The sequence below is a fragment of the Lepisosteus oculatus genome, chromosome 8 (genome assembly GCF_040954835.1).
Source record: "Lepisosteus oculatus isolate fLepOcu1 chromosome 8, fLepOcu1.hap2, whole genome shotgun sequence".
In the NCBI taxonomy this organism is placed as follows: Eukaryota; Metazoa; Chordata; class Actinopteri; order Semionotiformes; family Lepisosteidae; genus Lepisosteus; species Lepisosteus oculatus.
In genome coordinates, this window is record NC_090703.1 from 2,738,775 (window position 1) to 2,762,077 (window position 23,303).

The 23,303-nt window shown below is 39.4% G+C and overlaps 1 protein-coding gene across 3 annotated transcripts in view; it reads right to left on the minus strand.

Moving 5' to 3' along the window:
- The window catches only part of LOC102687634 (centrosomal protein of 128 kDa), a 53,473-nt gene that overhangs the window by 15,078 nt on the left and 15,092 nt on the right, over positions 1-23,303 (minus strand). For all 3 annotated transcript variants that reach the window (XM_015350549.2, XM_006632268.3, XM_069193003.1), the window contains exons 14-19: positions 21,944-22,294; positions 19,435-20,085; positions 18,398-18,562; positions 10,232-10,408; positions 8,019-8,078; positions 6,199-6,391 (exon numbers count right to left, since the gene is read on the minus strand). In XM_015350549.2, coding sequence (XP_015206035.2) covers positions 6,199-6,391; positions 8,019-8,078; positions 10,232-10,408; positions 18,398-18,562; positions 19,435-20,085; positions 21,944-22,294 — 1,597 coding nt within the window. The remainder of the gene's footprint in view (positions 1-6,198; positions 6,392-8,018; positions 8,079-10,231; positions 10,409-18,397; positions 18,563-19,434; positions 20,086-21,943; positions 22,295-23,303) is intronic.

Sequence of the window (23,303 nt, forward strand, 5' to 3'; positions counted from 1 at the left end):
TTAAAATAAGGGCAAAATTCTAAATTAAATCAGGTTTATAAACATAAGCACATCGTTCTAAATTCTGCCTGTACACAGCTAACAGTTCCTAAGACTTAATTCCATTTTTAATCAAATCAGTGAGGCAAGTCACGGGCATAAATCCTTTTAATCCAAGATCTTACCATCTCAATGCAAATAAAAGTAAGCTTAAAACAAGACTACAGCACAATCCCAGGCTTTACACATTGTCCCTAGATGTTTTTGATTTAGATATGGTCACAACAGGGCGATCGTTAAGCCATGTACTGGAGAACAAACATCCCAAAAACAGGCCGTAAGGTTTAAACTGTGCTTTTTATTTATAAGTGGGAGTGACACAATCAAAAACACCAAAACCAAAATAACAAGCTAAACAAAAGCTTAGCTTCTAGTTGAGCTCCTGGCTAAACTTCTTAAGGGCCTTCCTATCCAAGCAGATAGCTGCTTACTGGCTTCAACGTAAACAAATCTTTGGAGTCAGACTCCCCAAAATCAAGCATTCACAGTTTTTCCCCACTCACTTGGGACTTGGGAGAAATTACAATGCAAACATGGGCATTAGACATTGTTCACTTAGCAAAAGAAACAAAAAACAATAAATGTCATTTCCTCAATTAGACATTTCCCATCTTTTCTATAAAAGAACAGAAAGACAATGTAGCACCTTGCATAAAAAAGAATCTCCCACTTGTTATTTCAAGCAATGTGAAGCTCTTAAATTTGAAAGAACTTGGTGGTGAAATTTCATTTGCTCCTTCCAGCTGGCTTCTGTACTACTCTGCCTTAAAAAAATTAAATTAAACTGGGCAATCTTTCTATTATATTGATCAATTAAACGTGCCACAACTGCTACTACTGCGTAGTGTGCAGAAATGCAATGGAAGTCTTCTTTAAATATGCTCTTCTAGAACTGAAAGCTATAGCTAGGATAAAATATTTTTAATGTCAGCAAGATAGTACAAACACTTCTCTACAGTATTTAAAGATGTACTGTATTGTATAATATTATGACAAACTATGGGCCAGAAGTAATCTGAAAGCGTAGAACTACATCATAAAACTGGAAACATGAGGTGATTTGGCAAGTCTCTCATTCCCTGTTTCCCCTCCTGTTCAGTTCCCCAACTCTCCAGAGGCCTACCCACACTCTTCTTCCCCTGCGAGCGAACTGGGATATTCCGAGGCTTTGATGCTCGTCTGGTGTCTGCATTGCTTGGTCCTGCCCGTCTTGTATTACATCCAGTTCCCTGACTTTGTTTCCTGCTGGCATGCTCAAAGACCTTTACAGCTTAGTGCTAGCACTTTTCCAGAACCAGAACAAATCACACGACTGTATTTATTTGCTGTGAGAACAGGACCAAATCTGATAATAGATTCACTCCACAAGAAGAGATCAAGCTATCTGACATCAATAAAATATGAATTTATCTTCCTTCATTAGAACAAAACCCTTAAGCCCTTTAATAACTGTTGATGTTGCTAGAGCTAGATGTGATTGTTACAATAACCCTCTGTTTTAGCCATGGGAATTAAATGATGAATGCTGTTGCCAAACCCTTCTCTGACAATGAATTGCCCTCTTGTTCCTATTTTGTGTGAATGTTGTAATGGGGTAAGCTTTTCATTTTGCAGTTCAACTAACCCCTTCCCCAGTCAAAGTTTATTTGCTAATCAGGAGTGAACTGTTACTTCAGAGGACCAAACCTCTCTCGGGGAACTTTTCAAAGAATACTTGAGAAATGATGCAGAGCCTCAAACAGAGTTCCCCAAAAAGCGAAAGTACCAGAAACAAATTCTTGCTGTGTACTCTCTGCAGAGAGACATTCTTAACAGCCTCAATAGTCATGCTCTTGACGTGATGAGAGAATACCACAGTTGACCAAACAGAACTGCCTGTGAGGTAAATAACACACAAGCTGATTTCATCCTTTTACCCTGAAGCTAGGTTTTAAGTTTCATCTCACACGTACATCTCTATTTTTAAAAATAAACTCTTTTGGGATGACCAATGACAACCAATGGATGTCACGAGTCACGGTTTCCTCTGTCAGCTCACAGCTTGGTGTAAATTTACAGCTCCGAAGAATGACAGGGACCAAGAAATTAGCCCTTTACGACACTGAAATACCACCAATGTATTTTATATATGTTATTTAGACAATGACTGTGATGAATTGAATGAAAGTTAAAACTATATAACTTCACCACTTTTCACTTTTTTTGGGGTGGGTGGGGGGTGGGGGGGCTGCATTCCGATGGAAAAAGCAGAAGCAGGGAATACCCCCCTGCCCCCCGAAACATCGTGCTCCATAGCCTGTAATACAGGTAACTGAACTAAAAGATCTTTACTGGCTGCAAACATGAGTGATAACCTGAGTGTATCCAAAACAAATCTAAAAGGTTTAAAGTATGTAAGTTACTGCAGCAGACCATGTGAATGAATCCACAAGTCAAAATCTGCAGCTGATGGTGACTGCTTCTTCTGTAAGACCTGTAATGTTTTATCTGTGGATGGCAAGGTCATCTTCCACAAACCTCCACAGATGCAGCGATGGCTACCTGAACCCAGGGAGGCTTGTTCATGTCAGCAGTTGTGGCAGCATTTCCAAATACTGTTGCCACCTGGCCTAAATGAGTCTTTAAATACTAACTTGCAGACTGACAAAATATTTTTTAAATATCTTTACAGATATCACCTTTTTGAATTTTACTTATACTGTATATATACTTTCTTTGAGTGAAATTACAACTGATTAATTGCAATTTTTCTGGCTAAATGGAGCAGACCGAGGTATGGATTTTCCTTCTGCAGAATTCGGTAGAAATTCTGTGTCAATAACCTGTCAGTAAACTAGAATGCTGACTGGTGGTTTCTGTAGGCAAGTGCTTAGAGTTTCCACTTGCCAACAGGGCACAGAGCCCCCCTCTTACTGCTCTAAGAGCTACTGTATAACGGTTTCGTCTCCCACTTAATTGGACAATTCCTGTCGACGTGACCACGCCCATCTGTCTGCTGGCTCACAGTCGCACCCGGCTCCTGGGCAGTTAAGCTCCTGCTGCCTCATTGTTCTGCGATGGCTCTTCTGTGACCATCTCAACACCAGTTTTTGCTCTGCTTATGAACTATTAAATCTGACTGTGACTCACATGACCCAAGAAAGTATTCAGAAATACTTAATACAAAAGTATTGCAGACAGGAACACAAACCGTCACAACAAACAAACACAGCCCCAGATGTAGGTCCTAGACACAGTAACAGCAAATTACATTGCACGGCAGGGTTTTGAATGTGTAATGAATGATTGCATTGTGGCTATCAACAGGCACACAAATCTCAAGAATGCATAAACTTCTGCAAAGCAATTTGGCCAAATTCCAGTGACAGTGGAGTACGTTTTAAAAAGATGTATGCAATCATAAAATAAGCCCTGAGAACATGGAAGACTAGTAAAGACAAAGCAGACCTTGGTTTAATGTGTTATCTGCAGGACAGCAGTGTCCCTGGCCACCATACAGGGGTATCGGGTTTGAAATTCTGGTCCAGAGGGAAGACTAACTGCAACCTGCTTTTCCTCAGGGGTGTCCCATCCCAGTTCTGACTCAGCCCAGCCTTGCAGACTCTGATAAGATCAGGTTAGATGGTGGAAATGGTACTGCTGGAGTGCTGAAATAAATATTAACTTAATTCAATAAATTCAAAATGGGTCAAGGATCTTCCTTATTGTAAACATTACTATCTATGTAACCTTTGTCTAGACGGCTTCAGCATGCAGACACTGTCTGCTTTCGTTGTGTAAAGAGTATTTTTTGACCCAGACTCATTATGCAATATTACAATGTATATTCAGAAACCACCACTTAACACTTGTCTGGAAAAGACGAACCCTTAGGCTTTCTGATCAATCAAGTGATTTGATCCTTTACTAAACATCAGAGTTAAAGCATTAATAAAATGTTATATTTAATACTTTATATTAAAAATATTGTGAGTGATCTCTAGCAGAACTGCAGGTCACCTGTGGGGAATCTGAATTGCAGTACCCCTTTATGCAGACTGCAATATCACTAAAAAGGCAGGACAACAGGATATTTTCAAAGATAGCCTAAGAGGTAACCCAGAAGTAAGATGGTCTAAGCTATGAAAAAAGTCAAAACTGTATCTGCACCATTTTACTTATTAATAAGTAAGGTGCCTCAGCTTGGTGATTTGCAGTAGTCATTATGCACTAGCAGTATAAACACGCGTAGAATCACGTGTAGAGAAGTGAGTGGGCAGTTTGTTTCAGCTCAGAGTTGCATTTAGCCACGAGCTCTGGGTTATCACATGGCTGTAAGGTGATAATGGATACTAGATTCCCGAGTTGAAAAATGAATCTCCTTACATTTCTTTTCCCTTTACCTTGCTATTTTTTATGCACCTCAGCTCTGTTTTATGCATCTCTTTTAAACTACACTTCTTTTTTTCTCCCCAGTAGTAATCTAGCACAATATTGTGTATTAACTGTACATTTTCTGCAAACAAATCCTATAGGAGTGAAGAGAATATGCTTATCCAAGCATCTGTGTAAATTATAGCAGTAAAAGAGTGCTCCACTAATGTTAAAAACCTTGAGCTTCCTAATTAATACAGACCAATAGCAAAATGCATTCATTTACCATTAAGCTGCTTAGCATTAACGTCAGATATGACGTCAACTGTTCCTGACAAAGAACTCTCTTTTCAGGTACAATTGGCTGAAGGAATGCTTTACTTGAAAAGCACTCAATTGTTGAATGCATGGGTCTGGGAATGTTTTTATGAACCAGCTTTTATGTACAGGAGGTCAAAGTTAATAATACATCTTATCAAACAATGTCCCTGCAATTCTGTTGCAGTACTAGCAACATATCTAGTTCAGCATAATCAACAGTATGCCCCCTGGCAGGAATTCCTGTTAGAAAAATAATTAGAGTTTACAACACCTTCAGCCTGAATTTGTATTGCAGAATGCCTGTTGTCTCTGCTCTAAATACTGTATTCATATGATCTAGTTTCTGTGCCATACGCAAGGGTTGCACATATACTGTACCTTTAGAATGTCTTTGTTTTTAAATTCAAATTCAATCTTTATTGTAGCCCTAGATTTTTGACCGACCATAAAAAATACAGCAGCATTCCAACCTAATTCCTAATTATTAAAGAATAATATTTTTAATTATCTTAATGTAAAATGAGATCACGGTCTGCGCTGTAACACTATAAAGACTACAACACTTCTTTTGGTAGAACAGAATACCTCTGCCCAAGTCAGGAGACAGAGCAGTTTCAGACAAATTGCAGAGTTACAAAAGAAACCTGGAAAATGCAGCATAAGGGATTCCTGACATCATACAACAGGCATGACATGTTTCTTGCAAGACTAAGATCAAAACACTGGGCTGAAAATAGGAAAATAAAACAAAAAATACTTTTCAAATTTGCTGACCTTCTATTGCACATAAATTTAGGTTATTTTATTTCTGTTTAGGTCAGAGTGCTTGCTCAGTGTTTTAGCTGGAGTTCTCAGGTGACATCCCGCCAAGTTTCTGTACTCTCTGGAAGACTGACTGACAGTCACTAGGTATGTTCATAAAACTATGAAAAGAAAGGAAAATAGCTTTGAGTAAGTAAAACTTGCATTCTGACCCTCACTACACATTTTTTTGAAGAGTCACCTGATCAGTTACATTTTGATGCCTATGAAAAGAAAGGACACTGACAAAGAATCATCGCTGTGAAGCTCTGAAGATTGTTCATGTGAGTTAAATTAGCACACACGTTAGGTACATCTGTTTTCTCTTTGTCTTCAAGTACAACGCACAGTTCTGCCTGAATGCAATTGCAAAGTGCTAGTGGCTGTATCAATAGTCCAGGTTAAGAAGTAGCCAAGACATGTGCACTGTGCGAGTGTAAAAAAAAAAGTTCTTCCTCGTGTTGCAGGAATTTCCATAAAAGTATTAAATTAGGGTTACATTTACTTACTGTATTGGTCCCCTGACCGGCTATATTTAGATTGTTATGAAAAAAAAGGGCACTGACAAAGAATCGTCATCGGGAAGCTATGGTCCTATTACACCGTTTCAAACCTCAGTGTGATTAGCACAACAGCACCCCCCCTGCAGAAAAGGACACGAGATTCTCCACACGGCTGCGTTACCTCTCCTGTCTCTGTGGATCTCCTCCAGCAGCTGCTCCTGCTTTGCGATCTGCGCGACCAGGAGCTGCTGCTCCGACGCCCTGTCCCGCCGCAGGCCCTTGAGCTGCTCCCGGCCCTGCTGCAGGTGGCACCGCAGCTTCCCCGCCTGGCCCTCGCGCTCCTTCAGCTCCTCGCACAGCCAGCGCAGCTTCGTCTGGGCCCAGCGAGACAGATACGGCTCACGAACACGCGGCCCAGACCAGGTGCTCCAGGAGAGCACCACCCGACGCGAACTCGTCATTCACTCTCCGAATCTTAGCACACCTTGTAACACCGACATTATTAAACAGATCATTAAAGCTTCCCTCATGCAGTTATCTTCTGTTCTGATTTTATTAAAGGATTTTTGCACACCTACACTTTTCAGTTTTAAGTTTATATTCACTTTCAAATAGACTGAGCAATCAAAAGAAACATTTTATTCTACTACACATACATACACGTTTCGGGCATTGATTCAGTGGTTTTGACATCTGGATGGGTTCATGACTCTCTAATACACGATACCTTATGTGTGAGAGAGCTGATTGGCACACACATCAAGGGGATTTAACTTGTTGAATATATTGTAAAACCTGGTAAAAAACCAACAAAGAAAAATACAAAAAAGAACCAATATGCCGTGCTAATCAAGAAAAACGCATTTTACCGTCTTTGTCTTCTGTGACCAACAACTAACCAAACTCAATACAGAATGCAGTGGTGAAGACTTTGGGGCATGAAACCCTCTAACTGGAATACCTCTACCTTCTACTGACTACTCATGTATTTTGGGGGTCTAGGCTGTTAAGGCACAGCATTTGTTACATGAGCTGGCTGGGGAGTGCTTTAAAATGTCAGTTCCCAAGGTTGTGGAGCCATGAGGTCTCTAGGCAGATGAGCACACTCTCTGAGTGTCATACGGAGTGTCACAGTACTATAGGTGGAGGACAATAAACAAAGGGTTAATTCCACCCTTTTAAGAAAGAAAAAAGGTCACACCTGAAGAGGGCTTAACAGCCAAAATGTTTTTTTTTCCTTTGAACTTCACAATATACTACACAAAGTCTGGAAGTTAAACAGTGTGAGTCTTTCCAAGCATGCTAAATCAGGTAAGAGTCATAGACTTTACATTGCAATACCTTTAAAGATGCATTCTGCTCTGAAACAATGAATTGTTAATTGTTTTTTAAATGTTATGTGCTCCCAATCTGGAGTCGCCAAATATTGATCAATTTGGCTCACCATTTTGGCCCTTATACCAGCACAAAAGGAGGATCACACAAGCTATGATCGGTCAGTGTCCCAAGGGCAACCCCATGGACAAGAGCAGAGACAGTTCTCTCACCAACACTCTGCACTGTTGTGGACAAGCCAGGAACACCCCAGCATTCCTGTCCCCGCTGGTAAATAAGTTGGCAGGACTACAGGGCTCAACCTGCACTCCAAGACGGTGCCTTCATTTGCTGAGGCACCTGGGACCAGCGAGAGTTGTGATGTGTTAAAACTGACACATGCACACACAGTTCTGGCATGTTACATTCCACAAAGGAATTACAGAAGTATGGCCTCTCTTAGCTGTTCGTTACTTATGAAAAATGTCAGCAACAGGAAACAGTATCAAACAGTATCAAAAAGTAGACCTACAGCAAATACATTAATTTCTTTTTATATATGATTGTGAACATCTCAAAATGTTGAGCTCATTTACAATACAGTTAAAAAGGCCATAAATCTAAAGCCATATTGGCAATTTAAGAACAAGGAAAACTTGTTTGTTCAAACACAGTTTAGTACAGTACCTTCATTTCAGCTAACCAGCGATGAGGGTCCTTCTGCAGGCCAGGTGTAAGGGATATTGCCTAGGGACAAAACAGATTTGCTTTTTTAGAACAAGCTGATCTATTAAAAAGCTTTTCACTGCCCCAGTATCGGTTTCACTGGTACAACAAATAATCTCTTAGATAAGGACAAAAACAACAGCAAAGGCACCAAGCAAGGTTCATAATACAGGTTTTGATGTTATATTAATGCAATTCTGTAAAATGAACAATAATGTGTAAACAAAAGGGTTGCTTTCAATTTTCTTTATCACTCATTTTAATATGACTCAGTAGTGGCACAATTACCTTAATGGTTCTCTTAAAACTTATAGCACTACCAGCAGCATATGCGTAATGCAAATTTGAAATTAAAACGCAATGGTCTGAAACAGGGTCCTGTGAGACAATGTTAAATTGCACCACAGATCTAAGAGGAAAAAACTCTTGATAAAAGCTATTAAAAGAATATTTGAACTTGAATACAACTTAAGATTTTGTGGATACCTAAAAACATAAAAAAAGCATTACATGAATTGTAACATTAACGTACTTTGTTTCTTTACTTTCCCTTATTTTTCAATGTATTTTTAATTTCACCTTTGTGTATACTTGAAATCTACCATCTAAAAATATTAACTACACTAAAAAAAAAGAAAACATACTAAATTGCAACTTGCAGTTTTGCAAGGCAGATACAGGTGATTTGCCATGTACATACATAAGCTCTTTCAGAGCTGACAACTCAAATGTATTACTGTTGGTACATAATCTTTTATGTACCTAACCAACATCAGTTAAAAAAAATCCCAGCACCAGCAGCAATTTTATAAAATGAAAAAAGTTAACACTGAGGATTAATTTTGCTCTGTTTTTTTTAAAGAATAAAGGCCTGCGATACCCACAGCAGGGATTTATTGTAATCACAGTAAAGAACATAAATGCTGCTGTCCTTAAATTACAGGCTGAGCCCACTGATGATGTATCTCTCTTTCTACTGGGAATTTCCCTTCATCTCATTATGATCATTAAATATTGTAAAAAATGCTGTATGGTGTTTCTCAGTGTTAAATGTAATATATACATCTTAGATATGGAGCGTACACTTGAGTAATCCTAAATCCATGCTCCATTTTCCAACAGCTTAATCGATGCCAGTTGTGGGGGAGCCTGTTTCGAGCTATATCCCAGCAAGCAAATGGGGGGAGGTGGGATACATCCAGGATGGGAACATGAGTCCATCGCTGAGTTTCAGAAACATCCGAGGTAAAATTGGTAATCCATGATTTCAGTTAATTAAACTGTTGATTTATTTTTTTAAATGGGCTTAGCCTGGAGACTGGTTTTCTAAAATACTAAAGGAAGAATTTGGATACGTCCCATATATTCTAATAAGAGAGGATTGACCGGAAGCCAGTGGCTAAACCCAGCTGCATTAAGTAACACTTGAGGAACCCACTAGACCACAGCATTGCCATTTGCAGATCTTTTGCACTACAACATGGCGTTTTGACAGTCAGAAACCATACCTCAGCTATTAGAATTGGTCACAAATCATTCAGTCCAACAGATTAAAAAAGATTAAAAAAGTTTTGAAATGCAATAAATTATTAGCAAATAGTTGATCTAAGTCTCCATATTAAGACAACCTCATCACTCAACCATTAAATGTCTTGCGATATGTTGCTTTTATAGATTGCATTTTGCAGCATCATACATATTCCTAAGCTTTTATGGAAAAATGGCATTAAAATGTAATGTCATTATTCAACTATAAGCACATGTCAATTCTGTTAAAAACAGATCTTAACTGCTGAAAGTCACCTTTGTGGAAGCATCTTGGAGAGGGGGACTCTCATAGATTAGCCCCACAGGCTGACATGATTACTAGAAAAAGAATGTGGTAAAAGAGGGGCTACTAAGGCAGCTAAATGTCATTTTCACTTCACGTAGCTTCATACTGACGTAATTTTGCAGGCAGCTGATAAAGCAGTGGCAAACAGTATTAAAAGGCTAAAGAATAAATTGAACACAACAAGTGGCTTGTCTAAGTTCTTGTTCCTCTAAACACAAGAAATACCCAATGCGCTATACTGCAGCGTAATATACTGTTATGTGAATAACCTTGTCAGAATGTTTACATGTAAATACATCCTTCTGAACAAATTCATGGCATTGTAAGAGAAAAATATTACTTTGAATTTTTCATCGGAGTCCCTGGAGAAACCTTTGCATGCAGAGTCAATCTCTATTCCTATGGTCTGAAGTATGGATTCCTGTTCTGTTTCCAGACAGTTAATCTGCTCTCGGAGCTCCAGAATTGTTTCATCCATTCTTCTTACTCGGTCATCTCCACTGGTGACCAATTTGCTCTGAAACAAAAGTGAGATACGTGTCGCAATCCAACAATTATCTCAAACATGAAGAGCACCTGAGATCAAACTTGTCCAAGTGGGTCTTTTGATTTTCTTAAACACAACAGCCTATTTCACATCAATGACTCTTTCACAATGCATATTTTAAAGGATGGAAATGACTTTCTTTACACTTTTAAAGCTGTGTTCTTTATACCCTAAAGGGCTTATCTGAAATTAATAGTGCCTTGAGTTATCTTGCAAAATAGTCAGGTGGATATTAACAAAGGACATGGGACAGTTAGTTTCCTTATGCCTCATGAGCACAGCCTGTATAAACACATTTTAAAATATTAGCCAAATGAATAGATTATGGCTACTCAACCATCTGCCGTTCCAAACCACTGTAATTTTGCAGTAAACGTTGTTCATAACAAGCAGAATCAATATAGAAATTAATTTAAATTGGTTGCACTATTACTAAAGTAATGAAATGGAGTGGATTGAAGTAATGAAGGAATAGCCTCTCTTTATGGCAGGCAAAGTATGGAGAGTTTGCAGAGAAAAACGCAGACTCCATTTCCTTCCTTGGTCAGAGCAATGCCCAGATCTCATTCCTTCTGAAACTATAACTGCTGGATCTGATACATGTGCAGTTCAATCCCACACTTCATTACCCTCAGCACAACCTCGGTAAAAGTAATACCGCTGGAAAAATAAAATAAGGCAGCAAATATATCAAAACCTTGTGAAATATAAGCCACACCCTGTTCAAGCTATTTTCACAGGGACAACATGCTCCTGGTTCTATTGGGAGTTCATAATATTTAGGCCAGTGCATGTAGCCTTTAGTGAGGAAAGCACAAAAGGTGCATATTGTACAGGCATTTTGCATGGAGGAAAAGGTCAGACAATATTAGGATTGATTGTTTCGTTACTTGCCAACCTGGATCAGACATTATAAAAGTTAAAATTTAATTTTGTACAGACATTCCAGGTCCGTTGTCTGCTAAACGTTTATTAAAAGAAAATCCAGGACAAGCTTGTGCGGTTTTTAAGGATTTTAAATAAGTACTAGTATAGAGCTCCCTTCAAACAAATAAGTTTGCCTTGGCTATAATTTATTATAAACAGTTAAACTGAACACGCATTCAGTGGTACTGTATATACACTGTACTCTAAAAGATTATACTGTACTTTTTAAAGATTGACAGCCATAGACCACAGAGCTTTGGATATGAGATTTAGCATTGCAAATTAATAGCAACAAAAGTCAAGGGTCACCACACCACACTTAATGTCCACTCAGATTCCAGATTTGTATAAGTCTTCACAGATATTACACATTCCTCAACCTCAGTATTGCATATAGGCAAAAGAAATAAAAAATTTTGATATATCATGGAAAACTGACATTTATGAAAAAGGATTTAGTATTTATGTTGACACATCATTTGCATCTTCTAGAGTCTAGACAATGGTGTGAAGCAAAAAAAAAAACAAACATGTCAAGATCTAGACAAAGATGTAGTACGTAAATGAAAAGCTCATTTTAAAATTATACACTGGAATAAAATCTATAATGTTCCACAGCTTAGAATAGGGTACAGTTTTGCGCACCATGATACAAAAAAGGTATTGCTGCCATAGAATCGGTCCAGAATGACACACCAGAAGCATTCCCAACACCCTACTGTGATCAGTTCAAAGGACTATATTTTCGTGCTACTGAACACAGAAGACTATAAAGTGACCTCATCCGGCCATTCAACTATTTTCAGAACCAACAGTGAAACATGAACCGAAGGACACAAGTGGAAACTATGGGGAATCTGGAACAAGCTAACCTCTGTTGAAGAGCATATCCAGCTGCTTCTCGACAAAAGGCAGGGTGAGATCCTCAGATTAATCAGTTCTCTAGAAATCAAACCACCTACAAGATGGTCTGAATAACCATCAGTTGTCTATAATCTTTCTTATTTTACTAGCAGTTAACAGACAAATGATTTGAAACTGATTTGTTTTCAGTCCCTGCTTCCTGCTGTGCTTGGTAGCAGATGAAAAAAGGTATAAGCTGGACATTCCAAACTACAGAGGATGGAAAAAATATCTATCACTAAAAACATCCGGATTTATGCAACATCAACTGTGCAGTCCTTTCTCAGGAAGCCCTCATTACAATAATGCACTGTGCTGCCTGGGAGAGAGGGATTACCGCAGCCCCGCACTAGAGATGGCACTTCAAAGTACCCACAAGAAACATAAAAGGCCAGGTGCTGATTTTCCGAAGTATTAATTAGCATACATTTTATTTTTGTTTATACTCAAACACTACTAAGCAGACTGTATGAAATTAAAACACCATCTGACGTCTTTAACCCAAAGCCACCTGTTGTTTTTTATGAATATCCATGTTGCTAAAGACTAGCTGATCATGCTACAAATCCAGGGATTTTGTAGATGCCGCTTTCTTTCCAACTTCTTCACTCAGCAGATATGATTCTTATAAGGACACTGAGCCTTTGCTGTACCTTTACAAGGTGAAGTATTGGTTAAGTTTTAATGTTTTAAAAAGAGTTGTACTTCAGTACATGGAATGGATATATTTATTTTTATTTCAATCCTTCAATTAACTAGAAACTCAAATTTAGAATACCTATTTACAGAGAAGCTATTTTGGCTTTAGTACCTCACTCAATGGTACAACTGTGTCACACCCAGGATCCCAAATTGCTTAGGAAGGGGTACAATACTGAAATAAACAGGTCAGAAGAAAAGTCTCTTAAGCATCTAAACCAGGTGTCCAGCTCCAGTCCTCAAGCACCGCTGTCTGACAAATAACGAGTACAATTAAGTAATTAATGGCTCAGATTGAAGGAAAACCAGAAAACGTCTCGCCCTTCAGGACTGGAGTTGTGCACCTTGGATCACAAGGATTCTTCTCTTACAATTCAAATGTTTGTGCAAGTTACTAGCAGGGGAAAACAGGAATTATTTAATACATCTTCAGAGCAACTGTAGCAACAAGCTCTTCAAAGGCAGTTTAGACACCAGAACCCAGTCACCTTCTATATTGCCAAACTCTCGAGACAAAGGCAGCTGTGGACACTTTTTAAAAAAAGCAATGGTCTCCAATGCAACAGTAACTACTGTATGAAACAATGCATAGAATTAAAGACAAACAGAGCTGAGGTTCAAAAAAGAATGTCACCATTCTGAACTGTTAAGGTTACACAATACCAATGGTGAGAAAATAAAGCCTAGTTTTGTAAACAGCATTTCAATTGCTGAGGGGATAGAAAGAGTAAAATCTGCAATCACCCAGGGAAATCATTTTTTTCTTTGAAAACACAACCCTATATCTAAGGGGGCTACCTGTCACCTAGAATAAGGTGCCTTCCTTCAACCTGTAATTGTAAAGAGCTAATCGCATCATGCCAATCAAAAACCCTATTTTAAAACAAATGGGCAAGTAATTTCATGGATTTATATTCAAATATATGACCTTTTCAACTTAACTCCATTATAAATCCAGCAATGTACCATATTTGCTTAAATTTCAGAGTTTCAAAAATCACCATGGTAATTGTATCTTGATTTTTTGGCTTGCTTTGTAACCATTGCTCAGATGAAAAATATGAGCATCTGACATTTCTAAGAAGATATAAAATGTATGTTACGTGATCATTTTAAACAAACCTTAAAACAGTAATTTAACAGAAACCATATTGGTTGGTGTTCTTTCCCAACCTATAAACACCAGAAAAATCCTGGAATTCTGTGCTAGAATTTCTACTTATGTGAATGATGTGTGAATATCTTAGTAAAACAGTTACCAGACAACATTAGATCACATGTGTAAAAATACCAAAAAAGGGCATTTTAGTGACAGAACAAGGTGGAACCGATCTGCTTTATAAAAAGTATACAGGAAACTTTATTTTATAAAGCCGCAAGTTAATAAAAGTTATTTCTCAAGCGCATCTGTAAATCATTAATCTTAACCCAATACTTTTTTTTTTTTCCTGTTAAAAAGGTTTGTCCACTGATAGCTTAGCAAAGTATGGGGCAGGTTAGCTCACAGCAGTTGATGCTTTTCAAGCTCACTGACTCAAAGCCCGATCACACCATGACATGAGGTTTGCTATGGTCTCCAGCACCACTGAGGCCAATCAGGTGCTGGCAGACTTAGGCCTTGATCTCCAAGGCGACAGGAGCACATCAGCATCTAACAATTAAAACCATTTCAAAACTTTTAAATTTACACAGGAAGTTAGTACACATTTTACCCTTTAAAAGGAACGGGAAGGGCTCGGTATCCTAAGGCCCTGCACAATGGCTGTTGCTCCAGTTAATGATGGATGGTGAATAAAGAAACGTTAATTGTGAAAAGTTACACAGGGACCTGGAATTCTGCTGTGATCGCACATACTTCCACAAGCCATCAAGTTCATTATATAGCATTATGTTTCACATAACATTAACACAGAACGTGTGGTACAAGGGCTCTTACAAATGGGTTCACTGACATTTCAGGCTAGACCAGAGATAACTACAGATTCAAAGGAAGCAACTGAAACAAGACGTTTATTCAACTTCACCTGACTTGCAAGAAAGCATCTTGAACACATTTTTATATTGGGTATGAATTGCCTAAATGTAGCCTCCTTACTAGTAACTGCGAGCCCATCACAAGTTCTTTTTTTAATAACATACAAGAAGTCGCCGCTGATTTACGGTGAAGCCATCGTCTCCAGCAAATATTACAACGGTTAAGGATAACTGACACAATAATTTAAAGCACCTTACTTAAAGTAAAAACTGACAGTGAAATAAGGGTAAGCACTTCATGGTGTGTCTTGGAAGCATCATTGTCATATTGCACGCTACATGAGGGCAGCAGCGTGGAGCACTGGTCAGGGCTCTGGACCTGGATGGGGAAGGATGTGGGTTCAAATCCCAGAAGAGACACTGCTGCTGCCCTGAGCATGATACTTCACCCACATTGTTGCATTGTTGTTACATAAGTAAGGGGTTTTGGATAAATGAGACAAGACAAAAAAATGAGTAACTATATAAAAAAAAACACAGGGACACCACATTTGTACATGATAGGTAATTTGCTGGGCAAGTCTGCTCATTCTCTTTGGGTCTGGCTACAGAATGGAGGACCTTTCCACCTAGCTTGTTCCACAGGTGTTTAAATACATGCTATGCCCATGGTGCATAAGAAATTTACTTTGGATTGGACTGGCAGCTCTGGACAGAGGTGATGAGGTACAGATTTTATCAGGCTGTCTCTGCACACTGCTTCATGTGAGGCTGTTGCACCCAGCCAATTTAAATAAAAAAAAACATCCCATATGACATCTACACACACTTGGATTCACTTTCTATTAGGACATTATTCCCATGTTCCTGGAAATAAAGTCTGCGCCTGTAACACTGTTGGATCTGCTTTTCACACTAGTAAACCCTACCCCTCGCATCGCGCTACAGGAAAACCAAAAGGTTTTGCCATTACTCCTACTCCAAGGGTTACAGAGGGCTTCTCATGTCTTTACACTGTATTTAAGGCTGAAGTGACCTTTCCTTCGCCCACATGTGAAAAAACAGATTTACCACTCATGACATTGCAGAGATCCTTCTGTATTTGCCCTGCCTGTACCTGCAAGTAAGCAAGAATGGACAGGAGAGCACAACTGCAGAACACCACGGTTTGTCCTTTAATGGATACCAGGCATGTGGGCTAATCGTGGAGGGGAGTAGAGAGCCAGAGAGAGAATGGAGCAGTACCTCGCAGTCCAGGGAGGTACAGAAAGAAACTTTTCACCATATATAAATGGGGAGAGAAATAACAATGAATGAAAAAGATTACAATAAATACAGTAAATACCAAAAGTAGCCTACATGTAAAAATATATCACACAGTAAATAAATCAGGGAGAAATGCCATTTAACAATCTGCAAATGCTTACATTTCATTACCCTCCTCTGTACTGTTCAATTATTAAACAATAAGAGACAAAGTAAATAAAAAAAATAATAAAATCCCTTGGGTGTTTCCCTGACATGACTGGAGGTACGGCTGAGTCACAGTTCTCAGCGAAAGAGGCTGCCCCACGTGTGCAAAGCGAGAGTGAGCAGCGAGCTGGAGGAGACTGCAGGACACCCCGCAAACTTTCACATGGGACCCACTGGAGGTCGAAGTCACATTTACAGACGTCCAGTCTGGCGCAATCCAGAGAGAGGGTGTAGTACATGGCCCTAAGGAAGTGTAATATACTGTGGTAGGGCCATACAAGGTTTCACAGAAGGGGCTGAATCAAGGTGTTGAAATAGTCACATTTATGGAGTGATCAAAATACTTGAATATCTAGCTCTTAAAAGTGCAGCCAATAGACATCAGAGGCAGAGTCCGGCGTGTGTCTTCCTCACCTGGAAGGGAAGTGCCCCAGACAATCCCAACACAAAGGTCAAGGGTCAGCTCACTGCCAGGTTGGCAGCTGCCAGAGCCAAGCGCTCTTTAATGGACTACATGTTGGGCTTGTTAATGACAAACAGAAGTTGATTTTAATTCTTTGCTGTTAACTTCACTTCCCTTTCATTAAGGGAAGAAAAGTTAAGAGACCGAGCAGTCGTGAAAGAGATACTCCTTTACTATCTTTCCAAATCTGTGCAATTCAAGACCTGTAGCACAAGACAGAGGTTCCATCTCCTATTAAATGCACAGTGGAAATTCTGAGGTGATGAACAAAATGGAGAGAGCAAATTAAAAGAGAAAGGTTTCTATACTCACCTCAGGCTCAGGTATTCTAGGAAATTCTGATATTCTCTTCTGCGTCACTACTGCTAACTGCACATCTTTCATGTACTGCATATTGCTTTTAAAAAAAACAGTAATTTACTCTCCATTTGAACAAATCAACAAAAATATCTCTATAGCAGTCTCTCTCAAGCCTCCATTGAAAAGAATCTGCAAGAATCAATAAGCATACACAACAGTGTGACCTACTGGCAGCAAACTAGTACTGATGAGGAGAGCGATGCCATACAGAAAGAGCCTGTAGCTTTTGTCTTACAGTCCAGAGTTATCTAAACCTGGCCTTGTCCCATTGCTACGAGTAATAAACTACTGTAATAGAAATTCAGCACTGTGTTATCCTGATTAATCTTCGGATTTTTTAAACACCATAAAGAAAGCCATGTTTTATTTAGCATTTATAATATTTAGCATTTATAGTATTTGGTCAATGCACGGACCTCCCTCACTCTTATTGCCAACTCCACTAAAACAGCAAACTGGTGGCATTTCTAGCATTTCCAGCATTCACATTATCTTCATTGAAGGACAAATGAGAATTAATAACACCACACATCAAGCGAGCTGAAAAAATCATTCAAAGAACTGTTTCAAAGGAAAGCTCAGAGGGCAGATATTATTAAAACTACACTCGTCAGGAAATACATTCTTTCCATTTTCACACACCAAAAACATATGGGTCATTTCTTTTTGACAGTCATTAAAAATTACAGTTAGTTAACAGTCACTAAAAAATTAATTTGGGAAAACACTAATTTAAGTTTCACTGAGTGTTCCTGAAGATTGACTGGGTATACGAGGTTATGGGTCTAAACCTGGTCTAAATGCAAACAAGTTCTGCATGTTTTTAGCAGTTTTATCAAGGAGGTTTTGAGCCCCACCCTACAAGATAAAAAACTCAAAACACTAGCAATACCTCATCTCTTTTCAGTATGGAATAAACCTTTACTTGTTCCAATACTGAAACAAACGAGCCCTCTTCCCCCCATTGCTACTATGCAATAATGTTACCATGAATTCAACATACTGTACGCATGTTATACAAACAATAAAATTCACCTTTTGTCAGGCTAACACACTGCATGAGTACAAGGCCACATATCACTGCATGTGTGAAGACAGATACTCAGCCTCACTCTTCTACAGTTAAGCCCTGCTTGCAGAAGAGGTGAAACTGAACTCACCTTTTCTTCCAGTTCCTGTTTCAGCAGCTGGTACTTCCTCCTGAGCGTGGCGTATACCTCCTCGCTCTGGGTTAACTCCTCTGTCAGTTTGTCACATTCGATCTTCATCTTCTCCAGCTGCTGGCGGTGTGCTTTAACCAAGCTTTTGTCCACTGCTTTATCTGCCTAAGGGAAAAGCACATCTTGTACAACTGACCTCCCTGCTTGAGTTTTTGATTTAAGTGTGTGAACATTTAGCACCTTTTAGAGTGTTGAAGTCCAAATTAAGAATGTTTACAGCAATAACCACCTGAAACAAGCGCTCTGCATTTTTTTCCAAAATGTTTTTCTTCTACATGCAAAGATCAGATTATCTGTAGCCTTCTTGCTAAAACTTGTTACTTGCAGTGGGCATCCTCCATTATAACCGCCTTCAAAAATTTACAGAAGTGGGAAAAAAAGACAGCAGAGAGAATGAACCCATCAGCTCTGCAGCACTCACTGGGCATCTGCTCAGAGGGGATCACTGTGCATACAGGTCAGCGCTCCAGCCCCGCTGGGACTACGGTCAGGAGTGCGACGAGTTTGATCTGAAATAACAGACTCCTGATCGCATGACTCACCTACCATTCTGCACACAGTGGACGCGAATTATCTAGGCCTTTGCCCCTGGTGCCATAAATGCATATAAAAATATATACACACAACAGTTAACATGACAAACTTGGTAAGAATCATCTGGAAGCTCCTCATGTGAGATCTGTATAAGAGATCTCCTTCCTAAACATAGTGTAATACCACAGGCTGTCTATCATCAGAAAGCAACTCATCCGATTGCATTACAATATTGCCTTTAACTTATTTACAATAACTTGAACTCGTATTTGAAAGAAAAAATACCACACTTAAGCCAAGCAGCACAGATGTTCTGCAGCTACAGAAATGATTTATAGTAACCCTATGTTACAAATGGGAACAGAATATCATTTACAAGCATTAATCGCTATACAAGTGCAAGGAATTTATTATCGTAAATCCTAACAAGATTCAGCCATTACCTGCAAATTTCGGATGCGACTTTCCAGCTCTTCCCTCTCTTTCCTGAAAAGTTGAATGGCCTCCTGGCTGCGCGTTTCATGTTTTGCTTTCAGGTCCTGCATCTCTGCCCGAAGCCCCGCCAGCTCGCACTGATGCACGTCCCTCTCCAGCTTCAGCTGCTGGCCCGCAGAGGCCAGCTCTTCCCGGGCACGGTCCTGCTGGGCCTGCAGCTCGCTCAGATTTCTCTTCAGCTCCTTCCGGGCCCTTTCCTCCTCAGCCAGCCTGTTGGTCAGGTCGGCCCGAATGGCACTCAGCTCTTTTACTGCCCCTTGCAAGTCCAGCATTTTCTCCTGGTCTCGCTCCCTCTTTCTGCGCAAAGCATCAAGCTCCCTCTCCAGGTTCTGGTTCTCCTCCTTGACTTGCATTTGCAGCAGGTTCTGCTTCTCCACCTCGCTCTCTAGCTGGCGGGCGACTTCCCGCGCCTCCCGAATCTCGCGCTCCAGGTCCATCTGCTGGGACTGGGTCTCGCTGAACTCCACGTCTTTCCGACGAAGCTCTTCCTCTTTCTGGGCCAGTCTGGACAGGACGTCTCCAAGCTCTTTCCGGAGGTTATCCAGTTGTTGGCTGGCTGTCTGGAATTGCCCCTGAATGCTTTCCTTGTCTTTGAGCATCTAGAGGAAGCAAACAGACTCATTATCACGATAGGTTTCAATCTTTCCTAATTTCAGAAAAGCTGCAACCCAGGGAGAAGCAGTTTATTGTTTATACTGGAACGCCAGATTCCAAAGGTGCAGCGACTAAATTACAAGTAGCAGAAAATATTAAAGTAAGACAAAACAAAAGCCAATAATTAAAATGAAAACATTTACATTTAATTCAAACCTCAACAAAAATATTTTACTGCCTCAGAATTCATGTTCCTTTTCCCAGCAAGGCCGATCAATGTTGTGAAAAGAAAAATGGCTAAAGCTAGCCGAAGTTTTAAAGATGGGAGGAATTAATCAGCAAGCGGAAATGGGTCACAGTAAGTTACCAGTTTGCATGATAGTCCTTTTATTCTTGTCATTTCTAATCTAGGACTCTACACCACACCTGCTGGTTCATTACACCACACAGAAAAAATAAATCCAAATTAAGATCTTACACCTAACCAACTGTCATATCTCCAGAAAATGACAGTTATTAAATGTAGGTGGTTTGAATAAAGAATGAAAATACCAAGTAGGTTTTTAGAAGGAGACTGAAGAATAGCAAAGGAAAACCTTTCAATGTTACTAGTATATTGACTGCAACCTTGTAACTTGAATTCATCAGGTCTTAGAAGCTACTGTATGTAAAGATGAGTCCAGCCTTTGAAAGAACCATTAAATAGAGGTCCTTATTGCTTTATCACTAAAGTTCCCACGCCATACTTCATAACAGTATCATGAACCTGTTTAATTCCAATTTTGAAGTTGTACAATCTGACCTATGTAAATTTCACTATAAAATTAAATTTGTGAAGCAATAGCTCCTCATCTGCTGTGTGGTGAATCTTTTGAGTTGAAAAATGCAATGACTAATGTTTGTCTGCTTCCCAATTAGCTAAGAAAGTGTATATGCATAAAACACACTTGCATATTGTATATAGTATGTCATACACTGTGCCTTCTAAAAAAAAAAACACTGAACTCTTAATTGCTTGTGACCTATCTAGGAAACCTGAGGAAGCTGAGCCTTTGTAACACAGTTTTCAAACAAAAAAAAAAGAAACCAATGCACAACAATTTTTAGAAACTGAATATACAGTAAAATACTGTGCTCTTATTAACATAGGACCAACTAATGGGCAATTCAATAAAGAAACCAGGAGACATTACCCTGACAGAATATTGCTTAAAAACTCTAAATTGGATTAGGAATACAAAACAAGAATCATTGTAAATAACTCAAACTCCCCATATGCAGTTGCAGAATTGTGATTATGAGCCCTTAGACATATTTGTCATGTATCTGTACACCCATTTTCAAAAAGATTCCTATTCTTTTTATGGGCTGGAACTTCCCAGATCCTATCCTGAAAGCCTACAGCACAAGGCAGCACTACACCTTGAATGGGATGCCAGCCCACTGTAAGGAAGAGGACTTACAGAGGAACTGAAAACACCACCACTCACCTACCCAGAGAGATATTTTGTGTACAGTGCAGACACTAGAAAGGAAAGCTATGATCACCTAGAAAGGACCAGAAAACTTTGTTCACTGCAAGAAAAAAACACTTCATTTGCCATCGTCTTCTATGTTATTAATTGGGACCTTCCAAAAAGTCCTTTTGTTTTGTACTTAATGAGACAAATGAGAAGCATTTCCTTTTCCGAGAAAAATTAAATGTCTTAAATGCTGGCCGAGCACATATGCACACACAAGAAACAGGAACACGTAACACAGGAACACGTTTACAGCTAACCCCAGGAATGATCACAGAATTGCTGAAAGTGACGGAACAAAAACTTCTGTTAAAATAAACAAAAATAAAGATCAATAACAAACCTGCCCGCTCTTCTCTGCCTCAAGCCCAGCAGCTCTTCTCTCATTCTCCAGGTGCTGTTCTAGTTTCTTACACTTCAGTTTCCACTGCCTGATGGACACCTGTGCTCTGGCTTTCAGGTCTTCCTTCTTTCTCTCCATTTCATCCTTCAGCATCTCCACCTGCTTCGCCTGCCTGAGGTACGCGTCTGCCTGCTTTCCAGACTCCTTCAGCTGGCCCACCAGCTCCTGAACCTGGAGAGCCATGCGGCTGCGGTCTGCCTCGCACTCCTCGTAGCGATTCTGGATCTCCTTCAGCTGCTCCAGCATCCTCAGCTGCTGCTTCTCCCTCTTGCCCAGGTCTGACGACAACGCCTGTAGGGGGGAAAGAAAGCACCGTCTCTTCTTGGCTCGTCTTTAGTAACGTCCATCCGTTACATTACTAGGAGGAAGTGCAATAGTTTTAAGATTAATATTGTTTATGCTGGGTTTATTGTGCAAGAGGTGCTCTCTTTTGCTAAGTATGTAGTCATTTAAGATCCCATGGCACTGTTCTTCGGAACACAGTTCCTGGTGTCCTGGCTACCTTACACTCTGGGCCTCCAAAAGTCCTGCCTTAAGGGAAACAGCACAACAGTGATTAAAGTCAATTCCTCAATTCTCTGCTGTGCAGTGGGGCTGCTGGAGCATGATGACAGCAGCACGTCACCCAGGTGGAACTACACTTTAATGGCGATAGAAATGAAAACAAATTTAATGTATCGCAACTTTTCACCTTTTAATGGCATCCTAATTAAAAGTATCTCTTCCATGCTCTTGCATCTATTTAACTAAAAGCATCTGTGCTTTGTAGCACAATCCAAATAATTGCAATCCGATATCAACTCAATTTTAGTCTAATTTCCATAATTTCTTTGCAGAAGCTTTTGTATGAAAATGATTTTACTTTTATCTTCTGTTTTTGTCTAATCAACAATGATGAAAAACTCCAAAAATGTTTTTTATTTCAATGTTATTCAGTGGCATGCTGCAAAATAAAAACAGCAGGAATTCTTCCAGTCAGAAGGAAATGTTGCAGAACACATTAATTCCACTATGTTAATGCAAATTACTTTGAATGATTAATAATGGAATTAAAAGAACTGTTCTACATATCTGCTGTTCTCCTGTGGTTGTTCTGAACTGCGATTCTGAGGATCAGTAACAAACTAGGTTAAATGGAAATGCATTTAAACCTTGATACATGCACATTTCAAGGAAACTTCCCGGAGCCTCCCTCATTATAGGTTTGGTTACTTCAGCAAAATTCAAATAATAAAGCAAAATGAATGCTTCAAAATATTTATTATCACTTTTGAGCCCCATTATTGATTAACAAATATCC